Source organism: Oncorhynchus tshawytscha, linkage group LG03 (genome assembly GCF_018296145.1).
Source record: "Oncorhynchus tshawytscha isolate Ot180627B linkage group LG03, Otsh_v2.0, whole genome shotgun sequence".
Taxonomy (NCBI): domain Eukaryota; kingdom Metazoa; phylum Chordata; class Actinopteri; order Salmoniformes; family Salmonidae; genus Oncorhynchus; species Oncorhynchus tshawytscha.
In genome coordinates, this window is record NC_056431.1 from 6,586,677 (window position 1) to 6,606,644 (window position 19,968).

At 42.7% G+C, this 19,968-nt stretch overlaps 1 protein-coding gene across 4 annotated transcripts in view; it reads right to left on the reverse strand.

Annotated features, from left to right (window-relative positions):
* LOC112226113 (tyrosine-protein phosphatase non-receptor type 6-like) overlaps window positions 1-19,968 on the reverse strand; it is a 33,787-nt gene that overhangs the window by 8,560 nt on the left and 5,259 nt on the right. Inside the window, exons 1-8 of one of the 4 annotated variants that reach the window (XM_042308678.1) lie at window positions 18,926-19,072; window positions 18,484-18,568; window positions 16,791-16,913; window positions 14,667-14,861; window positions 13,205-13,394; window positions 9,249-9,365; window positions 8,912-9,037; window positions 56-152 (exon numbers count right to left, since the gene is read on the reverse strand). In XM_042308678.1, coding sequence (XP_042164612.1) covers window positions 56-152; window positions 8,912-9,037; window positions 9,249-9,365; window positions 13,205-13,394; window positions 14,667-14,861; window positions 16,791-16,913; window positions 18,484-18,491 — 856 coding nt within the window. In that variant the 5' untranslated portion in view covers window positions 18,492-18,568; window positions 18,926-19,072. Of the gene's footprint in view, window positions 1-55; window positions 153-8,911; window positions 9,038-9,248; window positions 9,366-13,204; window positions 13,395-14,666; window positions 14,862-16,790; window positions 16,914-18,483; window positions 18,569-18,925; window positions 19,073-19,968 lie in introns of those variants that run through there. The other 3 variants (XM_042308683.1, XM_024390361.2, XM_042308671.1) reach the window with 3 other exon arrangements.

Below are 19,968 nucleotides of genomic sequence, written 5' to 3' on the forward strand. Positions count from 1 at the left end.
AAAAGATTAAAGATAAGAGGCTATGTCACTGCACTTTAGAAGTAGATGCTCTTACAGGGAAGGATGTTCTTATATCGGTTTTTGCTTTTGTTTTCTGGTCTCATCCCTTCTTCTCTGCTCTTCTTCACCTTTGTCTCCTGCTTTTGAAGGGCCTGAAAATAACAAGAAAGAGGGAGAAGGAGAGAGAGAGAAAGACAGTCATTGTAAGCTCAATACAATTTTTAAAAAATCAACAAGCATTCAATTACTTAACCAACAGTATAGAGGGGCCTTTAAACGGGTCACTTCTTGAAAATAAAAATACCCTCAAACAGCCATGTTTTTTTTAACCTTTATTTAACCAGGCAAGTCAGTTAAGAACAAATTCTTATTTTCAATGACTGCCTAGGAACAGTGGGTTAACTGCCTTGTTCAGGGGCAGAATGACAGATTTTTACCTTGTCATTTCGGGGATTTGATCTTGCAACCTTCAGGTTACTAGTCCAACACTCTAACTACTAGGCTACCTGCCGCCCCTATATTAACAAATGTTTCATTTGTTCCACAGTACTGCCACAGACTAAAGCAGGGGTTCCCAAACTTTTTCACTCTGGGCCCCCCTTCCAGCATTGGGGAACATCTCGGGTCCCACGTGCACACCATGTCTATTTCTATGGGCACAAGCACTGTTCATGACACAAACTGTTCAAACCCCTCTTTGGACATTTCTGACAAGTTATAAATAGCTCTCTGAGGTCTGCAATGACTGACAAGAGGAACTGATGATGCACTACCCAATTTCGAAATTGCACCTTGTGCATTCTACTATTACAACTTTCAAGAGGAAGTTTGAAACAGGACTGAGTTCATAAAAAAAATCTGTATATATAATAATGTTTTTTTTTTCGGGGGGACCCCCGCGCCCCCCATTTCAACCCCACAGTATGGGAACCATTTGACTAGAGGAAAGAGTTTTTCCCCATTGAGCTCTTGAATCTACAGGGAATAAAGACGGTAGAGCTCCCTCTGGTGGAGTACTAGAGGGTGTTTTTATTTATTTTTTCTTTAACCTTTATTTAACCAGGTAGGACAGTTGAGAACAGGTTCTCATTTACAACTGCAACCTGGCCAAGATAACACAAAGCAGTGCAACAAAAAACAACACAGAGTTACAGATAGGACAAACAAAAGTACAGTCAATCACACAATAGAAAAATCTATATACCGTGTGTGCAAAGGAGGTAAGGCAATAAATAGGCCATAGTGGCGAAATAATTACAATTTAGCAAATTAACACTGAAGTGATAGATGTGCAGATGATGATGTGCAAGTAGAAATACTGGTGTGCAAAAGAGCAAAAAATAAATAAAAACAATATGGGGATGAAGTAGTTGGATGGGCTATTTACAGATGGGCTATGTACAGCTGCAGCAATTGGTAAGCTGCTCAGATAGCTGATGCTTAAAGTCAGTGAGGAAGATATGTCTCCAACTTCAGCGATTTTTGTCATTTGTTCCAGCCATTAGCAGCAGAGAACTGGAAGGAAAGGCGGCCAAAGTGGGTGTTGGCTTTGAGGATGTACAGTGAGATATACCTGCTGGAGTGCGTGCTACGGGTGGGTGTTGTTATGGTGACCAGTGAGCTGAGATAAGGCGGAGCTTTACCTAGCAAAGACTTATAGAGGACCTGGAGCCAGTGGGTCTGGCGACGAATATGTAGCGAGGGCCAGCAGACGAGAACATACAGGTTGCAGTGGTGGGTGGTATATGGGGCTTTGGTGACAAAATGGATGGCACTGTGATAGACTGCATCCAGTTTGCTGAGTAGAGTGTTAGTGGCTATTTTGTAAATGATATCGACGAAGTCGAGGATCGGTAGGATAGTCAGTTTTACGAGGGTATGTTTGGCAGCATGAGTGAAGGATGAAGTGAAGTGGTGGTTGAAGATATCCCTCTAGTGGTGTGGGGGCTGTGCTTTGGCAAAGTGGGTGGGGTTATATCCTTCCTGTTTGGCCCTGTCTGGGGGTGTCCTCGGATGGGGCCACAGTGTCTCCTGACCCCTCCTGTCTCAGCCTCCAGTATTTATGCTGCAGTAGTTTATGTGTCGGGGGGCTAGGGTCAGTTTGTTATATCTGGAGTACTTCTCCTGTCCTATTCGGTGTCCTGTGTGAATTTAAGTGTGCTCTCTCTAATTCCCAGGACCATGCCTCAGGACTACCTGACATGATGACTCCTTGCTGTCATCAGTCCACCTGGCCGTGCTGCTGCTCCAGTTTCAACTGTTCTGCCTTATTATTATTGGACCATGCTGGTCATTTTTGAACATTTGAACATCTTGGCCATGTTCTGTTATAATCTCCACCCGGCACAGCTAGAAGAGGACTGGCCACCCCACATAGCCTGGATCCTCTCTAGGTTTCTTCCTAGGTTTTGGCCCTTCTATGGAGTTTTTCCTAGCCACCGTGCTTCTACACCTGCATTGCTTGCTGTTTGGGATTTTAGGCTGGGTTTCTGTACAGCACTTTGAGATGTCAGCTGATGTACGAAGGGCTATATAAATATATTTGATTTGATTTGATTTGTTGCGAAATAGGAAGCCAATTCTAGATTTAATTTTGGATTGGAGATGCTTGATATGAGTCTGGAAGGAGAGTTTACAGTCTAGCCAGACACCTAGGTATTTGTAGTTGTCCACATATTCTAAGTCAGAACCGTCATGAGTAGTGATGCTAGTCGGGCGGGCGGGTGTTGGCAGCGATCAGTTGAAGAGCATGCATTTAGTTTTACTTGCATTTAAGAGCAGTTGGAGGCCACGGAAGGAGTGTTGTATGGCATTGAAGCTCATTTGGAGGTTTGTTAACACAGTGTCCAAAGAAGGGCCAGATGTATACAGAATGGTGTCGTCTGGGTAGAGGTGGATCAAGGAATCACCCGCCGCAAGAGCGAGATCATTGATATATACAGAGAAAAGAGTCAGCCCAGAATTGAACCATGTGGCACCCCCATAGAGACTGGCAGAGGTCCGGACTACAGGCCCTCCGATTTGACACACTAAACTCTATCAGAGAAGTAGTTGGTGAACCAGGCGAGGCAGTCATTTGAGAAACCAAGGCTATTGAGTCTGCTGATAAGAATACGGTGATTGACAGAGTCAAAAGCCTTGGCCAGGTCGATGAAGACGGCTGCACAGTATTGTCTTTTATCGATGGCGGTTATGATATCGTTTAGTACCTTGAGCGTGGCTGAGGTGCACCAATGACCAGCTCGGAAACCGGATTGCACAGCGGAGAAGGTATGGTGGGATTCAACATGGTCAGTGATCTGTTTGTTAACTGGGCTTTCGAAGACTTTTGAAAGACAGGGCAGGATGGATATATGTCTGTAACAGTTTGGGTCTAGAGTGTCACCCCCTTTGAAGAGGGGGATGACCGGGGCAGCTTTCCAGTCTTTAGGAATCTCGGACGAGTCTCTAATGCGGCTGAAATAATTACATAGGTATTTTTTATAGGTATTTTTTATAGCTATTTTTTATTTCACCTTTATTTAACCAGGTTGTCCAGTTGAGAACAAGTTCTCATTTACAACTGCGACCTGACCAAGATAAAGCAAAGCAGTGCGACAAAAACAACAACACAGAGTTACACATAAACAAACGTACAGTCAATAACACAATGCAAAAATAGAACTGTGTACAGTGTGTGCAAATGTAGAAGAGTAGGGAGGTAGGTAATAAATAGGCCATAGAGGCAAAAAATAATTACAATTTAGCATTAACACTGGAGTGATAGATGTGCAGATGATGATGTGCAAGTTGAGATACTGGGGTGCAAAAGAGCAAGAGGGTAAGTAATAATATGGGATGAGGTAGTTGGGTGTGCTATTTACAGATGGGCTGTGTACAGGTACAGTGATCGGTAAGCTGCTCTGACAGCTGATGCTTAAAGTTAGAGAGGGAGATATAAGACTCCAGCTTCAGAGATTTTTGCAATTCGTTCCAGTCATTGCCAGCAGAGAACTGGAAGGAAAGGCAGCGAAAGGAAGAGTATGTGGGGACAAGGCTATACAGTTTAGTTGATAAACCCTATCTTGATTTGGGTGACTTCAGTTGTTTTTACCTTGAGCCATTTCAGGTAATCAAAGTGAGAGTGATGACTACATGATGGGAGCTTGGGTGTGATCCTGACTACATGATGGGAGTTTGAGAGTAATCCTGACTACATGATGGGAGTTTGAGAGTAATCCTGACTACATGATGGGAGTTTGAGAGTAATCCTGACTACATGATGGGAGTTTGAGAGTAATCCTGACTACCTGATGGGAGCTTGGGTGTGATCCTGACTACATGATGGGAGTTTGAGAGTAATCCTGACTACATGATGGGAGCTTGGGTGTGATCCTGTCTACATTATGGGAGCTTGGGTGTGATATTGACTACATGATGGGAGCTTGGGTGTGATATTGACTACATGATGGGAGCTTGGGTGTGATCCTGACTACAGGATGGGAGCTTGGGTGTGATCCTGACTACATTATAGGAGCTTGGGTGTGATCCTGACAACAGGATAGGAGCTTGGGTGTGATCCTGACCACAGGATAGGAGCTTGGGTGTGATCCTGACTACAGGATAGGAGCTTGGGTGTGATCCTGACTACAGGATAGGAGCTTGGGTGTGATCCTGACTACAGGATAGGAGCTTGGGTGTGATCCTGACTGCAGGATAGGAGCTTGGGTGTAATCCTGACTACAGGATAGGAGCTTGGGTGTGATCCTGACTACAGGATAGGAGCTTGGGTGTGATCCTGACTGCAGGATAGGAGCTTGGGTGTTATCCTGACTACAGGATAGGAGCTTGGGTGTGATCCTGACTACAGGATAGGAGCTTTGGTGTGATCTTAACTACAGGATAGGAGCTTGGGTGTGATCCTGACTACAGGATAGGAGCTTGGGTGTGATCTTGACTACAGGATAGGAGCTTGGGTGTGATCCTGACTACAGGATAGGAGCTTGGGTGTGATCCTGACTACAGGATAGGAGCTTAGGTGTGATCCTGACTACAGGATAGGAGCTTGGGTGTGATCCTGACTACAGGATAGGAGCTTGGGTGTGATCCTGACTACAGGATAGGAGCTTGGGTGTGATCCTGACTACATGATAGGAGCTTGGGTGTGATCCTGACTACAGGATAGGAGCTTGGGTGTGATCCTGACACACCCTATCTAACTCACATCCAAGTTAGCCCACAGTATCTTTGACGGTAACCACTGTATCTATAGTATGGTTGAATGGCTGGAACCCGTATACCAAGATTTACAGTGATTTAACGCCCAAAACCACTCCCCTTTCCCGAATAAATACAGTACATTCGGAAAGTATTCAGACCCCTTGACTTTTTCCACATTTTGTTATGTTACATCCTTATTCTGAAATTGATTAAATAAATAGAAGATACTCATCAATCTACACACAATACCCCATAAAGACAAAGCGAAAACAGCTTTTAATTTTTTTTTTTAGCAAATTTATCACAAATAATAAACAGAAATACCATATTTACATATGTATTCAGACCCTTTGCTATGAGACTCAAAAATTGAGCTCAGGTGTATCCTGTTTCCAATGATCATTCTTGAGATGTTTCTACAACTTGATTGGAGTCCAACTGCGGTAAATTCAATTGATTGGACATGATTTGGAAAGGCACACACCTGTCTATATAAAGTCCCACAGTTGACAGTGCATGTCAGAGCAAAAACCAAGCCATGAGGTCGAAGGAATTGTCCATAGAGTGCCGAGACAGGATTTGTGTCGAGGCACAGATCAGGGGAAGGGTACCAAAACATTTCTGCAGCATTGAAGGTCCCCAAGAACAGAGTCCCCTCTATCATTCTTAAATAGAAGAAGTTTGAATCACCAAGATTCTTCCTAGAGCTGGCTGCCCGGCAAAACTGAGCAATTGGGGGTGAAGGGCCTTGGTCAGGGAGGTGACCAAGAACCCGATGGTCACTCTGACAGAGATCCAGAGTTCCTCTGTGGAGATGGGAGAACCTTCCAGAAGGACAACCATCTCTGCAGCACTCCACCAATCAGGCCTTCATGGTAGAGTGGCCAGACGGAAGCCAGTCCTCAGTAAAAGGCAAATGATAGCCCGCTTGGAGTTTGCCAAAAGGCACCTAAAAACTCTCAGACCATGAGAAACAAGATTTTCTGGTCTGATGAAACCAAGATTGAACTTTAGGCCTGAATGCCAAGCGTCACGTCTGGAGAAAACCTGGCACCATCCCTACGGTGAAGCATAGTGGTGGCAGCATCATGCAGTGGGGATGTTTTTCAGCGGCAGGGACTGGGAGATTAGTCAGGATTGAGGGAAAAATCATCGGTGCAAAGTACAGAGAAATTCTTGATGAAAACCTGCTCCAGAGTACTCAGGACCTCAGACTGGGGTGAAGGTTCACCTTCCAACAGCACAATGACCCTAAGCACACAGCCAAGACAACACATGAGTGGCTTCAGGACAAGTCTCTGAATGGCCTTGAGTGGCCCAGCCAGAGCCTGGACTTGAACCCAATCGAACATCTCTAGTGAGACATGAAAATAGCTGTGCTTGAGAGGATCTGCAGAGAAGAATGGGAGAAACTCCCCAAATACAGGTGTGCCAAGCTTGGAGCAACATACAAGAAGACTCGAGGCTGTATTTGCTGCCAAAGTTACTTCAACAAAGTACTGAGTAAAGGGTCTGAATACTTATGTAAATGTGATATAAGTTTTTTATTTTTAATACATTTGCACACAAAAAAAGTGTTTTGCTATGTCATTATGGGGTATTGTGTGTACAACTTGTGTGTACAACCTGTATTGCCTTATAACCTGTCCTGACCCCTGAGCCCTGGTGGAAGCTGCTGCTAGTGCTAATCCAGTCCCCTGGATATGAGGGGAGTTTCAGTGAGGTTCCTAATCAGCATCATCAGCCTCTCTCATCCTGTCTTTTAGCCTGTGTCAGCTCAGGTGAACTCTAATTGGTCTAAAGGATTGGGATTACACATACATCCAGTGTTTACTATTTCACTGGGATAGAACAAAAGCCTGCATGTGTACTCCAGGACCAGAGTAACCTAACCCCTGGCCTAACCTCACAGTCTTGAGGGAAGGGATTGACTGTAAAAATCCCAAACATAGATTCACTCAACCCAGCTGTGACAACTCAACATCTTTTCAGGAATACCTTCAGGAGAATGAGTTAATGTTTAAAGACATGCAAATCCCCATTCCCAGTATTTGTGGAATACTGACATACTGTATTACTATGAATACATTCATGAATGCTCTATAAATATGGCATGTTTATTATGTGTTATGTATTCTTTATAAACATACAGATAATGTACAATCGTTACCCATATTTTTTTACCATTTGAAAAGTTATTTTTAATGTGCTGTTAAAGCAGTTTGGAATTAGTGTTAGACAATTTCTAATCTCTCGTGGCCAGACTATTTAGCATCTAACACAATTATGCAAGGTTTTGTTGTGGGTTTCTGAGATTAGACAATTGAGACAGAGGCCTCAAATAGCAGTACCATATGCTACCAGATGGTGGTAGTAAAAATGTTTCCTATGGCTGTAGTAGTGAGACCTTTAACCATTTGATTATAGTTTTTCCTTGCAACACTCTCACTTTGACTTGTCTAACGGAACATGTTTCACCATGTTGCACAAGAGCAAAGGCACATTACAGACCAACTAAAGGCACATTATAGACCAACTAAAGCATCAAACCCAGACACAGTTTCATGCTGACTACACCGGGCGCGCATGTTGATTTTGTCCATCCACACCAGACGAGATCAGAGGACGCAGGTTGAAATATCAAAACGAACTCTGAACCAACTATATTAATTTGGGGACAGGTCGAAAAGCATTAAACATTTATGGCAATTTAGCTAGCTATCTTGCTGTTGCTGGCTAATTTGTCCTGGGATATAAACATTCAATTGTTATTTTACCTGAAATGCACAAGGTCCTCTACTCTTACAATTATTCCACAGATAAAAGGGTAAACTGAGTTAGTTTCTAGTAATCTCTCCTCCTTCATGCTTCTTCTTTGGACTTTATATGGCGGGTGCTAACCAACTTTGAGGTGCATTGCCACTACCAACTGGACTGGAGTGTGGACCTCAGTTAATCTTTCAATCACCTACATGGGTATATGCTCCTAAAAACCAATGAGGAGATGGGAGAGATTGGATTTGCAGCTCGTCAAGCGTCACAAATATTGCCAAGTTCTATTTTAGCGCCTGGCTACGCAGACGCTCGTTCACACGAGCGAGCAGTTTCGATGCAATGATTGAACAACATGTATGTGTACATTTATTTTGCAAAGCTGGTGTGGTCAGCATGTAAGAAATTAGGCCTCAGAAAACCTACAGTAGAGTAAAGCAATCTAAGATAGATTGTTAAAGCAAAACAAAATTAGGGTGGTTGTTCAGGGTAGATGCGTGGGTGTATAACGCGAACATTTAGCAACCCAAGGCTGCTAGTTTGAATCTAATCATGGACAACTTTAGCATTTTAGCTACTTTTCAAATACTTACTACTTTTTAGCTACTTTGCAACTACTTAGCACTAACCCTTCAACCTAACTCCTAATCTTAACCCTAACCCTAGACTAGCTAAAAATTAGCCAAGTAGTTAACGCTAGCCACCTTGCTAGAATTCATAACATATCATACTTTTAAAAAATGTGTACAGGGGGGCCCCTATCCACACATTAATACATACAATAAGAAACTTAACATATCATACTAAATGGAGTGTCTCGAATTTACATACATAATAATATAAAATGCTCTGAGACCAGGTTGAGTAAAGAGAGGAAGAGGTTAAGAAGGGTTGTTCAAAACATCACATCTTCCTTCCATCAAAAACTTAATCGACTTACATCAAACTCCTCCCAGAATCCTGCTTTGCTCTTCTTGTCTCCCTCGTTCTCTCTCTCGGCCATCTGGTCCAGCAGCCTCACTCTGCTGTCAATGTCTGCTGCATTCACTCTGGTGGAGAAGTAGGGCTGAAGGAGAGAAGGATGGAGTAGACAGGAAAGAGAAGGAGAGGAGAATAAGTCAAGATTTTTTCGGATATGGCTCTAACTTGTCATTCAGGTGAACCCATTATAAGATACAGTATATCCGACCTGTGTAAGGTTGTAACTTTACTGCAACACTCACGGTGACTCTTGTAACCTGTATGGGGTTACAACTGTAAGTCCTGTAAGTCTTTACCTGTTTGAGGTGCACCCAGGTTCCAGACATCTCCTCGATGCCTTTGCGTTTGTAGTGCTCCATCAGGTCAGCCAGGGTGTCAAACATCTCTGTGCCTCCCACTGTGTACCGGTCATTCTATTTATATAAATATATGACGACATGGGTCCCATTATGCCTGGCGAAAACCAAACACTGCATTCTACAGTAAGAACCTTATACCAACGGTCAAGCATGATGGTGGTAGTGTGATGGTTTGGGGATGCTTTGCTGCCTCAAGCCTGGACGAATTGCCTTAGTAGAAGGAACCATGAATTCTGCTCTGTATCAGAGAATTCTACTGGAGAATGTCAGGACACACGTCTGTGAGCTGAAGCGCAGCTGGGTCATGCAGAAAGACAATGATTGAATACAAACAATCAAGTCATGAAAATGACTAAAAATCAACCAATTTGAAGTTTTGGAATGTCCGAGTCAAAGTCCAGACTAAATCTCAATTTGGATGTTGTGGCAGGACTTGAAACGAGCAGTTCATCCTTGAAAACACACAAATGTTGTTGAGTTGAAGTAGTTCTGCATGCAAGAGTGGGCCAAAATTCCTCCACAGCGATGTGAGAGACTGATCAACAACTACAGGTAGCATTTGGTTGCAGTCATTGCAGCTAAAGGTGGCACAACCAGTTATTGAGTGTAAGGGTGTTGCATAACTATGTCAATTAAATAAATAAAATAAGCATCAATTTGTTTTCTAATTTGTAAACTCAGGTTTTCTTAATCTAATATTAGGACTTGGTTGAAGATCTGATAGCATTCAATATCAAAAATATGTAAAAATAGAGAAAATCAGAAAGGTGGAGAGCGAGGTGAACATATCTGCCCATCTGTGACATAGTATGCAATTTTCAGGGACCACTTTTGGCTCGTGGGCGCTACTTTCAGAACCACTGGTTCAAAAGTAAATCAAATCAAATCAAAGTTTATTTGTCACGTGGGCCGAATACAACAAGTGTAGACCTTACAGTGAAATGCTTACTTACAGGCTCTAACCAATGGTGCGGGGAAAAAAGGTATGTGTGTGTGTGTGTGTGTCGGTAAGTAAAGAAATAAAACAACAGTAAAAAGACATTCGAAAAAAAGAGTAGTAAGGCTATATACAGACACCTGTTAGTCAGGCTTATTGAGGTAGTATGTACATGTAGGTATTGTTAAAGTGACTATGCATATATGATGAACAGAGAGTAGCAAAAGCGTAAAAAGAGGGGTTCGCAGGTGGTGGGACACAATGCAGATAGTCCGGTTAGCCAATGTGCGGGAGAACTGGTTGGTCGGGCCATTTAGGTAGTATGTGCATGAATGTATAGTTCAAGTGACTATGCATATCAGCAGCACCTGTTTAGGAGTCTTATGGCTTGGGGGTAAAAACTGTTGAGAAGCCTTTTTGTCCTAGACTTGGCACTCTGGTACCGCTTGCCATACGGTAGTAGAGAGAACAGACTATGACTGTGGTGGCTGGGGTCTTTGACCATTTTTAGGGCCTTCCTTTGACACCGCCTGGTGTAGAGGTCCTGGATGGCAGGCAGCTTTGCCCCAGTGATGTACCGGGCCGTACGCACTACCCTCTGAAGTGCCTTACGGTCGGAGGCAGAGCAATTGCCGTACCAGGCAGTGATACAACCGGTCAGGATGCTTTCGATGTTGCAGCTGTAGAACCTTTTGAGGATCTCAGGACCCATGCCAAATCTTTTTAGTTTCCTGAGGGGGAATAGGCTTTGTCATGCCCTCTTCACGACTGTCTTGGTGTGTATGGACCAATCTAGTTTGTTGTTGATGTGGACACCAAGGACTTTGAAGCTCTCAACCTGCTCCACTACAGCCCCGTCGATGAGAATGGGGACGTGCTCGGTGCTCCTTTTCCTGTAGTCCACAATCATCTCCTTAGTCTTGGTTATGTTGAGGGATAGGTTGTTATTCTGGCACCACCCAGCCAGGTCTCTGACTTCCTCCCTATAGGCTGCCTCGTCATTGTCGGTGATCAGGCCTACCACTGTTGTTGTCGTCAGCAAACTTAATGATGGTGTTGGAGTCGTGCCTGGCCATGCAGTCGTGGGTGAACAGGGAGTACAGGAGGGAACTGAGCACGCACCCCTGGGGAGCTCCAGTGTTGAGGATCAGCGTGGCAGAGGTGTTGCTACCTACCCTCACCACCTGGGGTCAGCCTGTCAGGAAGTCCAGGATCCAGTTGCAGAGGGAGGTGTTTAGTCCCAGGTGGGAAAGGGCAGTGTGGAGTACAATAGAGATTGCATCATCTGTGGATCTGTTTGGGCGGTATGCAAATTGGAGTGGGTCTAGGGTTTCTGGGATAATGGTGTTGATGTGAGCCATTACCAGCCTTTCAAAGCACTTCATGGCTACGGACGTGAGTGCTACGGGTCTGTAGTCATTTAGGCAGGTTGCATTTGTGTTCTTGGGCACAGGGACTATGGTGGTCTGCTTGAAGCATGTTGGTATTACAGACTCAGGGACATGTTGAAAATGTCAGTGAAGACACCTGCCAGTTGGTCAGCACATGCCCGAAGCACACGTCCTGGTAATCTGTCTGGACCCGCAGCCTTGTGTATGTTGACCTGTTTAAAGGTCTTACTCACATCGGCTACGGAGAGCGTGATCACACAGTCATCAGGAACAGTCGTCAAGTTCAAACCCCCGAGCTGAGAAGGTACAAATCTGTCGTTCTGCCCCTGAACAGGCAGTTAACCCACTGTTCCTCGGCCGTCATTGAAAATAAGAATTTGTTCTTAACTGACTTGCCTAGTTAAATAAAGGTAAAATAAATAAAAATATTAAAAAACAGCTGATGCTCTCATGCATGCCTCGGTGTTGCTTGCATCGAACCGAGCATAGAAATGATTTAGCTCGTCTGGTAGGCTCGTGTCACTGGGCAGCTCGCGGCTGTGCTTCCCTTTGTAGTCTGTAATAGTTTGCAAGCCCTGCCACATCCGACGAGCGTCGGAGCCGATGTAGTACCAGAAAATATCTTTAATGTACTTCCGGTTAGCTATTAAGAAATGCACCTGATGCTTGCTCCTGGTAGGGCCTGTGCCAGGACTCAATGACCTGTGTGATAATCTTCTGACCCTGAAAACTTTAGACTCCAGCCCTACAATGCCTCTCATTCAAATCCACCTCATGTCTGCACTGTATTACCACAGCTAAAAATAACCTAACCATGATGGTGCTGCTAATAATGTTGAATCTATGAAAAGTAGGTTTGGGGATGAATGCATTTAGTTACAGTCTAGCTCTGCACTCGGAAATAACTATGCTATTTTTTATTTCTAGTGGTAGTTACTGTACACACATGAATATAAAGTACTTAATTGTGAATACCAATTCTCATGTATTTTATTGGAATCGTATACGCATTTTCACACGTCACCTAAGGGTCCAAATTAAATACATAACTAACTAATTAAAACATAACCACTTGGCATACTTTTGTAACCAAGACAGTGATATCTATCAAACTCAAACCTCCATGTTCATATTGACTGGACTTTGCATAACTGTTTCTGTGCTGAGACAGTAGTGGTGGTGTGTTTGATGTTTGTCAGGTTTTCTCCTAGATGTTGGAAGCAGGAAGGTCACTCGTTGCATAAGAATGAACATTTTGGGGAAACTGAAAATTGGTCTGGTTTCATAACAAGATGTACTCAGATATGGGAAATATTATAGCAAAGATTGCAATGTGAATTGCAATAGTGAATGTGAGTGAATGTGTGTCAGAGAGAGAAAAACACACGAACACTCACATGCTCGCACACACTCATGCACGCACGCACACACTCATGCACACACACACACTCATGCACACACACACACTCATGCACACACACACACACACACACACACACACACACACACACACACACACACACACACACACACACACACACACACACACACACACACACACACACCTGGCACATGATCTTTATGTGTGAGACCCTCCTCCCTCCGCTGGATGCCTTGCTCTTCTCCTCAGTCAGAACAGACAGAACAAAGTCTCCAGGTTTGGACAGAGACTCCCGCACCAGGAAGGTGCCCGGCTCGTCCCGTTCCCATAGCAACTTCTCTGCGTTGGGGCCTGACAGGTGTCCATGATACCACCTGTATGGTGTATGACAGAGAAGGGGTCAATGAAGCTCTAATGGAAACATCACTATGCCCTACATGGAGGAGAATGGAAGAAGACTTGGTAGAGGACTTTAATAAATGTTTGAGGACATTTTGGTAACTAATGTGTATTTACGGCCTGTACAGATGCACTGTATGTGGGTTTATGCAAGGTATTTCTGTCCTGAGAGTATAGTGTGTGTGAGTGTGTGTTTGCGTGCATGCGTCTGTGTGTCTGGGAGAGTTTACACTCGTTAGTATGGGGATCGTCTCTGAGTGCTGCCTGCTGTTTAAATTTAGGGGTAGTTCTCGATTTCTACATCTGAACTTCCTGCTTTGCGGTCGGAAAATTCTGATGACAAGATTTCGTGGCTCAAGACAGCATGATATTTATAGCCTGAGCCTCACACAAACTACCCCCCTTTTCTTCCTCACCCCATATCCCCCCACCCATAGAGCCCCCCAAATATTTGGCCCCATATTCCTAGCCCGCAATGACTACATCAAGCTTGGTGACTCTACTGACTTGTTGGATGCATGTTCAGTTTGTTTTGGCTGTGTTTCAGATTATTTTGTGCCCAATGAAAATGAATGGTAAATAATGTATGTTTCTAAACACTTCTAAATTCATGAATGGATTGTGAATAATGATGAGTGAGACAGTTACAGAGGCATACACATCATAGAATGACACCTCTGCATTAAAATTAGACTATAAAGCATACCATCACAGCAGTACCTGTGATATGGGTATCGAGAAAGAGATCAGAAGGACTGAAATAGAGCAAGATGGAGGTTAGGAGAGAGGAAGGTATTGAGGGTCTGGTCACTGTTTTCAAATGTGTCAAAATCTAAAGTTTCCAACCGCAGCAAGAAAGGGAAGTCAAACTGACAAAGAGAGAAAATAGAGTGGAGAAAGGAGGGGCAGTGAGGGTAGAACATGAGGGATTTACACACACACACACGCACGCACGCACGCACGCACACACACGCCTCAAAGTAAAGGCCATAGAATTACCTTTCCTTCTGAAAGCTTTACGATCCTCAACATAAAGCGTTTAGATTAAGAAAGTATTAATTACAAAATGGCTGGATGTCTCAGGAGTATTTTATATGATCTGCTTCCGTTTGATAAACATGCAACGAAATTCAGCAGAACAGTGAAAGCAGAGTTAAGGGTTAGAGATTTGAGGCAAGAGTACACGGACTTGACTGACTGACTCTGGTGGAATTGAGGGTTAGGGGTAAAGGTTAGAGTGCACTGACCTCTCGGTGGTGGGGTCAGAGCAGTTGAAGGGGTATTTGAGCTCGATGATGGTGCCGTCTTTGTCCTGCAAGATCCCATTCTCTGCAGTGTAGTACTCCACCAGCTCGGACAGCGTGGCAAACTTCTCCCCTCCATACAGGTCGTAGAAGTCCCCTGTGTTTTGGATACGGATGTGGGTCACCAGCTCACCCACCCTGGGGTCAAAGATCAGGGGAAAGGGGACATTCATGGGCCAGTCAGTGACAGTAGACAATTCCACCTAAACTAGTTTTAAGTCAAATATATTTTTTAAAGTAGCAAAAGAGAGATGCAGTGTATCTGTACCTGACAGAGGGCAAGAAAAGGAGAGAGGAAAGGATGAGTGATGAGAGAGGATATACTATAAATCAAATTTAATAAAATCACATTTTCAAATCAAATGTTATTGGTCACATACACATCTAGTAGATGTTATTGCAGGTGTAGTGAAATGCTGTAGGTTAACATACAGTGCCTTCAGAACGTATTCACACCCCTTGACTTTTTCCACAATTTGTTGTTAGATCCTGAAATTCAAATTGATCAAATGTAGATTTTGTTGGTCACTGGAATACACACAGTACCCCATAATGTCAAAGTGGAATTATGTTTTTCAAATGTTTGACAAATTAATTACAAATAAATAGCTGAAATGTCTTGAGTCAATAAGTATTCAACCCCTTTGTTATGGCAAGCCTTAATAAGTTCAGGAGTAAAATGTGCTTACCAATTCACATAATAAGTTGCATGGACTTTATCTGTAATGTCCCTCAGTCGAGCAGTGAATTTAAAACACAGATTCAACCGCAAAGACCAGGGAGGTTTTTCAATGGCTCACAAAGAAGGGCACATATTGGTAGATGGGTAAAATAAAAAAGCAGACATTGAGTATCCCTTTGAGCATGATGTTATTAATTACACTTTGGACAGTGTATCAATACACCCAGTCACAACAAAGATACATGTGTCCTTCCTAACTCAGTTGCCAGAGAGGAAGGAAACCACTTAGGGATTTCACCATGAGGCCAATGGTGACTTTAAAACAGTTATAGAGTTTAATGTTTGTGATAGGAGAAAACAGAGGATGGATCAACAACATTGTAGTTACTCCACAAAACTAAACTAATTGACAGAGTGAAAACAAGGAAGCCTGTACAGAAAAAAATATATTTGCAACAAGGCACTAAATAAAGTAATACTGCAAAAAATGTGGCTAAGCAAATTGACGTTTTGTGCTGAAAATGTAGTGTTATGTTTGGGGCAAATCCAATGCAATACATTACTGAGTACCACTCTCCATATTTTCAAGCATAGTGGGGGCTGCATCATGTTATGGGTATGCTTGTAATCGTTAAGGACTGGGGAGTTTTTCAGGATAAGAAAAAAAATGGACTGGCGCTAAGCACAGGCAAAATCCTAGAGGAATGCCTGGTTGTGTCTGCTTTCTACCAGACACTGGGAGATTAATTTAGCTTTCAAAAACCTAAAATACGAGACCAAATCTACACTAAAGTTGCTTACCAAAAAGACAATGAGTGTTCCTGAGTGGCCTAGTTACAGCTTTGACTTAATTCTGCTTGATAATCTATGGCAAGACCTAAAAATGGTTGTCTGGCAATGATCAACAACCAATATGACAGAGCTTGAAGAATTTTGCACAAAAATTTTGCAAAATCCAGGTGTGGAAAGCTCTTAGAGACTTACCCAGAAAGACTCACAGCTGTAATTATGAATTTGACTCAGGGGGTTGAATACTTAACATTAATAATATTTTTACAAAAAATTTCTTCCACTTTGATATTCCAGATTATTTTGTGTAGATCATTGACAAAAATTAAAATTAAACACATTTTAATCCCACTTTGTAACACAACAAAATGTGGAAAAAGTCAAGGGATTTGAATACTTTCCAAAGGCACTGTAGGTTGAGTGAAGGAGAGAAGGAGAGACAAAGAAGGAGAGAAAGAGATGGAGTATCTCCATCTGATGAAGAGAGAGGAGAAAGAGATGGAGGATGTCCTAGGCACTGGAGAGAGAGAGAGAGAGAGGATATCCTAGCTGACAGAGAAAGAGAAGGACAAAGAAAGAGATGGGTGTATTCCTACCTGACAGAGAGAGAGAAGTCTCCCTGGTTCTTCCTGCTGGGTCGGGCCAGGAAGCTGCCATGGACGCCCCGGCTCTTCAAAACAGACTCAGCATCCAAGCCAGAGATATCCCTGTGGAACCAGCTGGATACACAGAGAGAGACACATTACACACATATACATACTGTATATACAAACCACACACACACAGATCGGGCCACGCACATAAGCACATGCACACACAAATGGTTATCATCTGGCCCTGCCTCACCTGTCCACTGAGCCACATCATATCTTTGATACTCCGTTTCTTCCCTCGGGGGGAAATTATATGAGACATGGTAATAAAGATGAGTTAAATCACAATGTGTCTGTTAAATCCCATTTCAAAACCCTGCATTCCATTACCAGCTCATAGATTAACACAGTACTAGGTACCATTACCAGCTCATAGATTAACACAGTACTAGGTACCATTACCAGCTCATAGATTAACACAGTACTAGGTACCATTATCAGCTCATAGATTAACACAGTACTAGGTACCATTACCAGCTCATAGATTAACACAGTACTAGGTACCATTACCAGCTCATAGATTAACACAGTACTAGGTACCATTACCAGCTCATAGATTAACACAGTACTAGGTACCATTACCAGCTCATAGATTAACACAGTACTAGGTACCATTACCAGCTCATAGATTAACACAGTACTAGGTACCATTACCAGCTCATAGATTAACACAGTACTAGGTACCATTACCAGCTCATAGATTAACACAGTACTAGGTACCATTACCAGCTCATAGATTAACACAGTACTAGGTACCATTACCAGCTCATAGATTAACACAGTACTAGGTACCATTATCAGCTCATAGATTAACACAGTACTAGGTACCATTACCAGCTCATAGATTAACACAGTACTAGGTACCATTACCAGCTCATAGATTAACACAGTACTAGGTAGAGAGCAGCCTACACAGCATTATTGCAACCTTTTTTAAGTATACGCTAGTATACAATATTGCTTCAAGGCAAAGAACTAGCAAAACATTTGAATGGTAAAGCCTGACTAAGGCCTAAGAGATGACAAACAGACCACAAACCCAACTCACCACAAATCACCAACTTTTCATTCAATGGATACTATACTAGCCTATTCTACAGAAAAACATGCTGCTAACGATTGTATCACACATCTGAGAGGTAGGACTGATAACGCTTTCTAAACTAAAGGGAATGATTTATGATTGTAAATGTACAATCTATTATCTTTCTTTCGACAATCTCTCACTAACAAGTGGACCATCACTTTGATGTCTGTTGCCAAGTTTCAGTGTAGTTGTAGCTACACACGGCATGGTCAAGCTATTGAATGTAGAATAGGCTAGTATAGTATAGAACAGACTAAGAGTAGGATGCAAAGGTAGAATCAATCAGAACTGGGCAACATTTCAAGAATTTGAAAAACTACTGCAAAATAACTGGGAATTCCTACAGAGTTTGAAAACAAAACGTTACGTGTGAACTACAAACACACAAGACAGCAGAAAAGACTAAAGAACAAAGTACTGATGGTAAAGAAACAGAGAGAACAAGTAAAAGAAAGAGAGAAGTTGACATCACGCGTTAGGTAAAGGCAGATCCAGACCAGGGTTGAGCAACTGGGTGTAAGAGTCTTGAGAGGGAGGAGATCAACTCACCGAACCATTTTCACCTTCACTTCTTCTGGGCCCAAAGAGAAGGAGACGGGATAGTGAGGGTACACGTACAGGTACAACCTCCAGGCTAGCAAATGATGATACATGGTAATGTAAAAAATACTGTACATATTTGATGCATCTTCATGCCCTTTGTAAATCTGCAAATCTAGCCAGTTATTAACTACAAATGTACTTCTAAAAATCATGTTTTACTTCCATTATCATCCCTCTCTCTCTCTCTCTAACTGCCCTCCTCCACACATTAGTTTACTGTATTTCTTCATTTCTCTCATTCAACATCACATACGCAAAGACCACCCCTCTAAACAACCTGTCTTCTCTTCCTCTTTTACTCCCACACTAATCTGTTCATCAAACCCTCTTCCCTCCCTTACCCTTTCTTGATATATCTCACTTTAGGTAGATAAGTAAACAATCTTACTGTTCTCAGCTCCTTCTGAAAACAAGCGACACTCTTGCTGACAGGCTTGTGTATGTCTTACCCTCCGTCCCTCCCCTCTTTTTCTCTCTGTCGTTCTGTGACACTCTCTCGCTCCTTCCTTCCTTTTTGTGGCTCTTTTCACAAAACAGTGAAAGCAAGAGACAGACAGGAACAAAAAAAGCTGACAGGCCGGAATCTCTTACAGAAAGAGATACTTTATAAATGTCAACGCAATAAAAAAGCTTAGATTTCATCTTTAAAATTAAACTATAATTCTTTGTCTCTCCTTGCCTCAATCTAATGTCACATCTCTCTCTCTCTCTCTTCTCTATCCCCTCAGAATGATCAAAGCACCACTAATGTTTTGCAAACAGACACAGTCCAGTGAGATTACTCTGAATATGTCATACCAAACACTGTTCCTCAATGAGATAATGAACTAGAGAGATAATGAACTAGAGAGAGAGAGAGAGAGAGAGAGAGAGAGAGAGAGAGAGAGCACCTTTAAAAGGTAAACTAAGGAACTGCACATCTGCTCACCATCACTATCAGGAATGAAAAACAAACTAGCCCCTCCAGTATATTATGGTTAAAATAATCATACATTTTTCTCTCTCCTTCTCATTCTCTCTCTCTTTCCTTCTAACCCACCTGTCCTCCACTCCTCCCCTCTTCTGTCTGAGTGTTTGTTCTCTTCTTTCAGCTGTGTATGTGCACGTGTGTGTGTGTCTAACCTTTTGTGTTCCATTTGTGTTTGACACACAAAGGTCATGCTCGCATTACACTTCCTTATTTTCAGAGTGCGACCTCCCCCCCGTGTCACTCTCAATCCATTTACAAATGTGAGGTCATGACAACAAACTCACAAACTAACAATAAGTAACATACACACATAACTACAGTCAGGATAGCAACTACACAACAATGTTCATGTGAGCAGCAATACAAAACATGTGAGCATTCTACAAGAAGAGGTGGGCTACATGTATACTAAAGGTTTGTCCACAGAAGTCTGTTAGAGCTTGAAACTGAAACTACTCTTC